Here is a 9,907-nt window from a genome sequence, read left to right as displayed (position 1 = left end):
CGCACACATGCCAGGCAGCAAAAATTGAAGGGTGCCCATCTTAGTACCCACTCTTTAATTTATAATAATTTTCTGTCTTTTTTCATCTTTTGTTACTTCTTAATTAGGAATATCGATACAAAAGTCCTTTCTTCTTGAATCCCGTATACAAATTTGCCGGCAAGCAATGTTAGGCCGGAATCTGAACGTCTCCGGTTGTGGGAAGTTTCAACGTGCGACAATGTTCCCGTCATAGATTCAGGTTGTCAGGAAAGGGACCAAATTGCCGAACAAGTTGGCGATGCCTGCAAGAACTATGGCTTTTTCCAGGTTAGTCTATCTTCTATATCTTCCTTGTTTTTTCTTTTATATTTTAATAGTAGTAGAATATTTTGAAACTAGTCTCGTCAGGGCTTATCAATCCTTTCATTACTTCATTGTTTTGGCAAGATGATTAGATAGAGTATAGATAGCTAGATAATTTAAATAGGTGGTTTGTATATATTGTGAATCTTTTGGTTTATGAATGGCAGATGATCAATCATGGAGTGTCTTTGGAACATTCTTCTCTAGAGGATAGCAAAAGGGTCTAACCTGGAATAAGCCATGCTTCTTGCAGGCATCGCCAACTTGTTGGACATTTTGGTTCCTATCTTGACAACCTAAATCTATGACAGGAACATTTTTGCACGGTAAACTTCTCGCAACTGGGGATGTTCAGATTCTGGCCTAACATAGCTTGCCGAGAAGTTCGTATACTGGATGCTAGAGGAAGGGACTTTGGTATCCATGTTACTAATTTTTGCTGCGTGGGAGTAGCTATATATACACAGATATGTATGTAGCTTTCAGGAAGATGAGAGAGCTTTGTAACACACCTTAGGTATTCATATTTTCACATGGTAGCCGGGCCGGTCCTCTTTTTGTTTTTCTTTTTTTAGGCCTTTAGGTCGTCATTTGATTTTGCAATTTAATTTTGTTATAATATGATAATTATTTTGGTTTACATGAATCATATAATTATTGTTTTTCTTAAAATATGATTGATTTGACTTACATAATCTAGCTATTTATTGCTAGGTAGATTGTCTCGAAGCATGACAGTTTAATGATCCAGAGGAAGTAAGTTTATAATTAATGGCCTTATTTGGATGTGATCCTCTAAATATTGATTCAACTAATGAATCATATGATCAAAACCTTGCCATGTTCCAAAAAAAAAAAATCCTTTAATGTAAATTATGGAGACCGCTGGTGATTTTGACTGCCATTTTAGGTAAAGGAACAACCCTTCTGTAGTTTCCTAACTTTTTTGAAAGCCAAAGGGAAATGGAATCCAGTTGAATCGAATCAATTTAGTGCAAATAAGAAAGTACTGGATGTGTTTGGAAAGAATTCCTACTTGTATATCTGTGAAAACTTTTCGCCTCAAGATACCTTTTATGTGCCTCATCTCCTCTCGCTCACTCTTCACTTCACTCTGTTTCATCACCTCTGTCTCCCTTACCACATGGTAACTCTACCCCACATTCCTGATGTTGGTGGAAATTATTTATTTGTTTAGTGGTGGTGCTGTTACTTCTGCTGCTTGAAAATTAGAAACAAAGTTGGGGATTTGCCTATAAAGAAGAGTGGCTTCTGGTCCTGGATTTGTAAATATGTAGATGAGTTTATGAGACTTTCAAGGAATAAGGAATATACAAGTTCGTTTTGGTGTCATTCTAGTGTGATATGGAATTGTTGTGATGTGAAAGCTGCAAAGATGGTGACCATTAAGAATTTATTTGGATGTACGAGAATATAGTTGTAATTGTTTTTTAAAAATATTTTTAAAATATAAAAATAAATAGAATTTTATAGTGAAATGTATTGAGTATTGTTAATAGTAATATGAGAGTTAATTGAGATATTGATTTGATTGTGGAAATAGGATAATTTAGGTGTAAGATTAACTCAAACTTGGATGCTCTTGTCTTGTATTTTGGACAAGTGCAATATGAACAAAATGGTTATATTCAATTTGATTAGGCTTTAAGCTCAGGTGTAGTTACTTCTTCGATACAAAAGAGACAAAAAAAAAAAAAAAACATGGATCTATACATTTTTATTTTGAAAAAAATTAAAATTCACTTTAAAATTGTTGATAAATTTATTTTGTGTTCCTATCTTCATCTCTCTACTCAAATATGTTTTTATCACTTATATATCTATCATTTATGTCTTAAGACACCAACTAAACATAATCTAAGGCTCTATCACACTAAATTCCTTCCAGATAAATTGCCTATCACTTATTTAAGACTTTTTCTGGATGCTAATCTTACAAAACTTTCAACTTGGAAGCCAGTCATCAATAAAATCAGAACACGACTTAGATTATGCAAAAGAAGACTGTTAAGCATGACTGGAAGGGTTGTCTTCTAGAAACAGTCACATGTACACTCCCCATATACTATATGTCTGTTTTTCTAATGCTAAAAGGTGTTGCTCAAATTATATCTTCTATCCATCGAAGGTTGCTATAAGCTGGTGTCTCCGATACAAGAAAGATTTGTAAGGTATCTTGGAAAGTGGTTGCGAGAGATAAGGCAAGAGAAGAGGTCTAGGTGTGGGTTCTTTACAAAGAAAAAAATAAGTTGTTATTTAAGTGGCTATGGTAGCTAGGAGAGTACTCCAATTCTGGAGGGTGGTAGGACATTATCAAACACAAGTATAAGCCTTCTTATGTCAATGGCCTTCCAGTTTTCAGTGCTACATTATCACAGCCATGGAAAGGCATTTACTCCATTATTAACTTTGATTTGGCAACTTCAACTATCTTGAATAATGAGTGCTATTTCAAGGTGGATAATGGGAAAACCATAAAATTCTAGACAGATAAATGGCTACAGGTAGGGACTTTTCAATCTTGTTTCCTACGGTTTTATAAAGTATTAAAATCCAAAACAGCGACACTAGTTGTCACGACCCGAATCCCGGATCCATGACCGGCACATAGGCAAGGTTCCCCTCCAAGGTTCCATACCTATGCGAACCCAAACTTACACACAAACTTATCCTAACTCAATCAGAGTTAGACGCAACATTAACAACAAAATCAATTTCATAATATAATTGAATTGTCTTAATACAAAAGTTTATAAAAGTTCAGAGTTTTGGAGCACTAACTAGACATAAAAGAAAGGTACAAAGTACAACCAAAAAGCATGTTCTGAAGGTCCAACAAAATGACCTGCTATCAAGCTATAAGCCTGAAAATGATAAATAATAAGAGGGTGAGTTCAACAACTCAGTGAGTAGATAACGTTCAATATACACACACGAGGTAATAAAACAATGGGAAATATATATACAAGTATGGCTTTAGGTTCTTATAGGAAGGTTTCTCAAATAGGCCATAACAAGAAGATCAAATGGTAAAGTTCGTCAGAAATCAAAATGCAATGAGCATGAGGCTCCGTACTGTGGGATGATCAGTCCACACAGGTTGGTGACTCCCCCGACCAACTAGGGTTCAGATACGATGTGCACAAAGACTAACACTACCCTGTTAGCATGGGTATTCTGACTGACATACCATAGGTTCATAATCATAATCTAACAAACATATTCATATCTCAAAGCTCAACTCATGACATCAATCAAATGAGGAGCTATCAATTCAGAAGTCAATTCAAAATATATGTTGGTTCATATCAAGAATTCAAATTCAATAATTGATCATGCTTTATCATAACAAAGATAATAATCAACATATATATTATCAAGAAGCATGATTCAATTCATATTAACAAATCAAATATTTATACTATTTCTCATGCATATGAAAAATTATCCACTCACCTGACTCGAAAGCAACAAAACTCAAAGCTGATATCGAAGAAAATCCTACTGACGTCCCGCCGGTAGAATATCAGGATTATCTGGATATAAAGGAGACATATTTAAGAATGACTCAAAATAATATATATAACCTATTTAATACACTTATCTAAGGATGTGTTCCATAACCCTAAATGTTTTTAAACTAACTAGTTATCTTTCCTAAAAACCCAACATTTAACGATTTTTCCGAAATCTAATCCATAATAAAATAATTAATAAAATTGGTAATAATTCACTAAATAACTCTCATTTATTCATCAAACCAATCTGAAAAAGATAATATTATAGCTAGGGACTAATCTGGAATTTATCATATTTTTAAGGGTCAAATTGCAACTTTTGTCAAATTGGAGGACCAAACTAAAATTTATCATAAATCCATGAATTTACTGAAATTATGTCCATAATTCATCCTCATTTCTGTCCAGATCATCTCATTATACTCCAGGGACCATTCTGTAATTTTACCAAATTTTTAGGGTCAAATTGTAATTTTTGTCAAATTGGAGGACCAAATTGAAAGTGTTAAATTCTCTTATATATACAGTAATTCTGTCCATAATTCATATGTTATTCTGTTCAGAATCTCGGAATATATCCCAGGGACCAATCTGTAATTTTCCAAAGTTTGGGGACTAAACTGTAATTTTCCAAAATTGAGGGACCAAATTGAATTTTCATCATCTTCAACCTCAAACCCAGAATTTTCAACAGAAAACCCACTGTTCTTTCCTTATTTCTAACACAAATTCACCATTCAACAAAACCATAACTCAAAATCATCATTTTCATCTACAATCTCTTAAAATCATCCAAATAATCAAATACCCACAACAATTAATTCTATAACATTCAAATTAAACCATCAATCAAACCCAAAACACAAACTTCATAACCCTAACATTTATCAAAACCAAAATTAAAGCTTAATTAACACATATTTATACATAATCTTACCTTTTTACTTATTTCCTCCAACTCCTTCCTATTTCCTTTATAATTTCCCTTTTTTCTCTTCTTCTTCTTCTTTCTCCCTTCTCCCTTCTCTCTTACGGTTTACTACTCAAGAGCTCAACTCCCTCTTTTGTTTTGTTTTTTTTTTCCTTCTATTTATATTTATCATCTCTTTATACAATTACTACAATACCCTTCATTTAATTATACCTACTTCTAAACCACCAAGGGCTCTATAGCCTTTTCCTATCTCTTTATATTCAAAACATTACACTAGTAGAAATGGGGGACTTTAGGGAAGATTCATAGCACTAGGACTTTAGATGGAATCAAAGGTTAAGATCTTCAGATTAGACACAACTTCAACAGCTTGTTGTCCTATTAGATAGGGCCAACTTGAGTGCACACAAAGAGGATTTAAGGCAATAGGCAGCTGAATGCACTAGACAATAGACTCTCAAGTCTTGCTCCCTTTAAGATTGAAATGTTCTTAGATTATTCAGAGTATTATATACAAAGCAGAGCATTCATATACATTTAATTTCACTAAACTGATATGGAATGAATTTGCTCCCTCTAAGATTGAAATGTTCTTGTGGCTTTTACTCCTACATTGAATATGTACAAGGGATTTTCTCGTATGGAGGCGATTGCTTAATCTCAGTCGAGCAACTTGCCCTATTTACTACACTGGCATAGAGAATGTGAACCAAAATTTTCTTTATTGTTATGCATCTTGGCATCTTTGAAAACGTTTTATGAATTGGTTGGGTATTAGTTAGCTAGTGCATGCCAGAGTCTATTGATCAAGTTGTTTTGCAATGGAGTGTTCTAGTAAAAGGTTGATTCCAGCGACAAACACTTGCAATATTGTCTTATGGGGTTTTGTGGAACACTTGGAGTGCAAGAAATAAACTGATTTTTGAAAATATCCTGTCAGTTCGGAATACAATGTTTGAGTTTATTCTTCATCGTTTGTCTGTCGGGTTGAAAGCTACGGATGCAAATTTCTCATATACTGAGAATAATCTATTTAGAAGCCCAAAGAGTGGACAAATAGGTGACGATCCATAATTTTTACAATTCAAATCTTTTTTGTGTATATATTTTGCATTCCTCCTTTATCTTTGCAAATCAATGCTTTCACTTGTACTTTTAGCAACTTTTTTCTAACTGGGATACCATTGTCTCAATGGTAGACCTGTCCTTGAAATAAAACACCTCGACTATTAAAAAAAAATTAAAAAAGAAGAGAAGATACGTGGCTTGAATTAAAGAATGATGGGATTGGATTTTACCATCGGAATTAAAGATTTTGTTTAGATGAAGCAAACGTAAAAATCAAAAGAAAGTCCCATTCTGTGGCATGCTTATTTTTCTCTTACATTTCCATTAGCAAATAATAGTGGCAATTTTGTGCTTTGATTGGGAATAGATATCTATTTTTCAGCTGAAAAGCTTATCAACTTAATATAATAAAAATACTTGCTTCACGTGAAACCACTCTACATCTTAGTTGAGCTTGTGCTGCATTTAACCCTGTTAAAATGCTGTTCTTCTTCAGCAAGTTCTCAAGATATACGAGGTTGAAAGCAGCTAGCTTTTGAAATCATATTGAAAAGGCTTATCACTTTTGAAAATTGTGGCAATAGACGTTTCTCTTTCTTAAGTAAGAGAAATAGTAATGGAATGTATTACTTTTTTTTTTCACCACAACATCAATTGTTAGTCACAAAATGGCTTTGACTGTTTGATAGCGAGCTCTCATATAGCTGTGAAGAATAGACATTGCCAGTAAAAGGTACCAAAAGGCAAAAGATGTGCACTATAAAAGGTGGTGGCACATGCATGTTCTTTCTTTATGCCCTCGTCCTTCCTTGAGTTAAGAATTTATATGAGTATATTCCTGTCTTTACATGCAGTAGTTTGGCCTCGATCTGGTGTGAACACATTTTAGCTTTGGTTTACTCTTTTACTTCGATAGTTTGAATTATTTTTGGGCTAATTGCTTAAAAAATATGCTCATCAACCTTTGATGAAAAGGAAATATGATTTGGATTCCAAAATTACTGTCCACTATTAAGTTTAAAACATGACACAGGTTCTTGTGATTGCATGTTTGGGGAGTGTCTTAGAACACATGCCATGTTTTAATTGACTAATATGTGGCTAAATTTAATAAACATACAACAATTCGGATGAGAAAACAATAATATATATTGATAAATAAATAAATAAATACACGACCAGAATCAGAATAAAAATAGGTTAGAAATTAACTTTCTGTGTTGACCCGAAAGTTCATGGTATTTTTTTAATCAGCCTTATTTTGGGAGACAGGAGAGGTGGGATAACAAGGGTAAAAATCTGGAATCTGGAATTTTATTCTTCACTTGCAGCAGTAGATGTGTATGATCAATATAATGTTTTTAGGGCTTTTGGAGACAGAACATTCCATGACCTGGAATTAGTATGTTCCTAGGTAAAAAAATTCCTTGGTATATTCATTAGCATACAGATTCTGTTGTGTTACGTGAGTAGTATGGTTTGAAAGGCAGACAGAAGAAAGTTAATTTGAGAGAAAAGATTCCAGAAATCTAATGCTCATAGGGACCCAGGAGTAGTCGTGGCTAGCTAGATTAATGTTATCCTGTGAGCACTAAAGCTGAAGGATTGACGTGGAAATTTCATTCATGGCAAAGGCAGCAAGTAAATTTCCTGCCTTCATCTCCTTTTCTCCTCAGATTCTCATCTCTATCGGTCTCACTCCATTTCTTTCTGCTCAGAGAACATTCAGAGAAGCAAAGTTGAAACGCTAAAACAAATAAAGCGTGCCCAATACCAACTTTTGGTGCGAGGAACTTATAATGAATCCATTGATTTCTGCCGCTTCCGTTATTGCCTCTGGGTTGGTAAGAACCCCTCAACAACATCTTCAACCCAAAAAAACCCACCTCAAAAGGATCTCTGGAATCCTGCCTTTTCAATCTCCAACTATCACATGCTAAGCAAAATCGAAGTTGCCATGATAAAAGATAAAAGTGCATAATCCACAAGGTTTCATTAATACTCTCATCTTAATTAACTGTAGTCTTAGCTTGTACTATAATTAATTTACAACACTTCGGACAAGCAAAAACATGTAGACCACAAGATTAAATATCTTAGCAAGTAGTACTAAGTAACTTAGTTTGTTGCTTGGCTTATCTTATTCAGACAGTGGTGGAGCATGCAGTCCCTTGCTTTGAACTCAAAGGTCCTGTTGGAAGAGTAGGTCCAAGAGCCATAACTGCAAGGCAATTAACATTGATTCGGTATCTGCCTGAAACCCAAGTCCCTACCTTCCACCTGATCCTTCCATTAACCCTTAGATTTAGAACTAGTTTTCCAGCAGTCTGATCACGCCCCACTTCGTAATTGAAGGATGGAGCCACAGGCAATCCAGTTCCAACTAAAGATGCTGTTAATAGATTGCTATCCTGATGTCCTTGGTAGAATGGAGGAAGGGGGGAGTCAACAGTTATCTGCTGACCCCCGTAGGCAGCATAAACTTGTAACTCGTCGTAGTAAACGCCGACTTTTTGATTCGGGTTCTTGGAAAGTAGGGTAAGTTGGATAGAGGAGTTAAGAAGGTTAGGAGCTGAGAGGCTGAGTTGGTAGATATCAGCCTCTTTGAGAGAGAACTCAGGTTTGGCAGGGCGCAGGATAAGCCAGATGATCAATATTAGTGAGAGAAGTGTGGTGAAGAATGCCGAGAAGGCAAAGAAAAGCTTCTTGGATAGCTTGTTGACGTTTAGTCCTTGCTTGGCACAGTGTTTTGGAGATTCTATGGAGATTAGAGACATTTGCAGTAGGGAGGCAAAGGCGAGGGGGAGGGAAGGGGAGAGGATGATGAGCAGAGGAGGTTTACAAGGCTAAGGAAGGCAGAAATGATGGGGGTTAATAAAGGGAGCACTGGAAAATTACACAAAGCAGCGCAATTATTTTGCTCTGCCATGCTTTTGACTGGTTCATATATAAAGGAGATGTTAAGAGATATTTCCTTGTAAACTTCTCGAATTCACCCTTAAATCTATGGTTATAAATTCAATTAATATGTAATGCATTCATCTCCACCGTTGGATTATTCAATTCAACTAGTGCACCTGCTTTCCCTGAATGTAACGGATCTTATAGTGTACATGGTGGGGCGCCAATGCTATCCTTTTTAGAAAAAGCTTTCTGACTTGTTTGTTTTTCATTGCCTTGGAAGTCAATAGTATTTTCCAATATGAACTTGGAAATTCAAAAAGTGATTGCAATCTCATATTTGTTAGGGTAAGAGGTGGTTGCTTCTACGGTATTAATTTATGTGTCCCCCATAAGATAATATTGTTCATACTGTCTTTGTTTAATCATGTTCCACCAAGAGTTGATTCATTTTACAATGTCCAGCACAACTCAATGTCGTAGCATTACTAGAGCTATGTGAAGGTGGTCTTTTTCCAGGTCTTTGTCACCTTTAAAAAAATCTACACTTCTCCTACAATTCCTATCACAAGAGCTATTATTTTCAGTTCCTGTGTTATTTGTGGGCAACAATCACAGAAATATATAGCTAGGAGCAGTGAACATCTGATAGGGGTCCCGGTATCTGAGATTTGGAACCTCTATCAACATTGTAATTATCAACAGGCTTTACTTTTCTGGTTTATATTATATGCATGCTTTTACAAGGGAAGGATCATATATCTAACATGATGATTGACAAGATAGGATACGTTGGAAACACTGTAATGATAATTGTAAGGAAAGTAAGGCTTTTAAAAGAGCAAGACTATAGTGTAGTGGCCAGTAGCCTTTCTTGTGGAGTAGTGGAGATAAGTGTGTGAGTAATAATGCATTGGCCTAGTGGCTTCTCCGTAACTCTCTCTCTTTACTTGCTCAACTTGTGTACGATCTAGTAAAGGGCTAAAAACTAACTAATTATGTTGAAAATGAAATTTAGATTCAAGGACAATAAGGTGATGGTGATTAATATTCATGTTTAACTAATCACAAAAGAGTTTTCAAGTTGTGGGTGTCTTTTGTTTTATTGGGCTGTGCACAG

General features: G+C 35.1%; 1 protein-coding gene and 2 long non-coding RNA genes across 3 annotated transcripts; 1 reads left to right on the top strand and 2 right to left on the bottom strand.

The window, feature by feature from the left end:
- LOC133677832 (uncharacterized) lies at window positions 1-1,040 on the top strand. The gene is made up of 2 exons (XR_009835846.1): window positions 1-309; window positions 513-1,040. It is a non-coding gene; the product is annotated as an uncharacterized LOC133677832 (long non-coding RNA).
- A 2,024-nt stretch (window positions 1,041-3,064) lies between these two features.
- LOC133677905 (uncharacterized) lies at window positions 3,065-4,941 on the bottom strand. Its single transcript, XR_009835859.1, has 3 exons — window positions 4,822-4,941; window positions 3,823-3,902; window positions 3,065-3,230 (listed from the first exon to the last, which is right to left on the bottom strand). It is a non-coding gene; the product is annotated as an uncharacterized LOC133677905 (long non-coding RNA).
- Window positions 4,942-7,876: 2,935 nt separating this feature from the next.
- Window positions 7,877-8,813, bottom strand: LOC133678250 (NDR1/HIN1-like protein 26). Its single transcript, XM_062100515.1, has one exon. It carries the CDS (start codon window positions 8,661-8,663, stop codon window positions 8,031-8,033), a length of 633 nt encoding a protein of 210 aa, XP_061956499.1. The 5' UTR covers window positions 8,664-8,813; the 3' UTR covers window positions 7,877-8,030.
- Between the last annotated feature and the right edge of the window lie 1,094 nt (window positions 8,814-9,907).

This window comes from Populus nigra, chromosome 18 (assembly GCF_951802175.1).
Source record: "Populus nigra chromosome 18, ddPopNigr1.1, whole genome shotgun sequence".
NCBI lineage: Eukaryota > Viridiplantae > Streptophyta > Magnoliopsida > Malpighiales > Salicaceae > Populus > Populus nigra.
This window is presented reverse-complemented; position numbering and strand designations above follow the sequence as displayed.

Excerpts from the sequence above, each read along its gene's own strand:
- LOC133678250 (XM_062100515.1), bottom strand. The coding sequence starts at position 8,663 with ATGTCTCTAATCTCCATAGAATCTCCAAAACACTGTGCCAAGCAAGGA.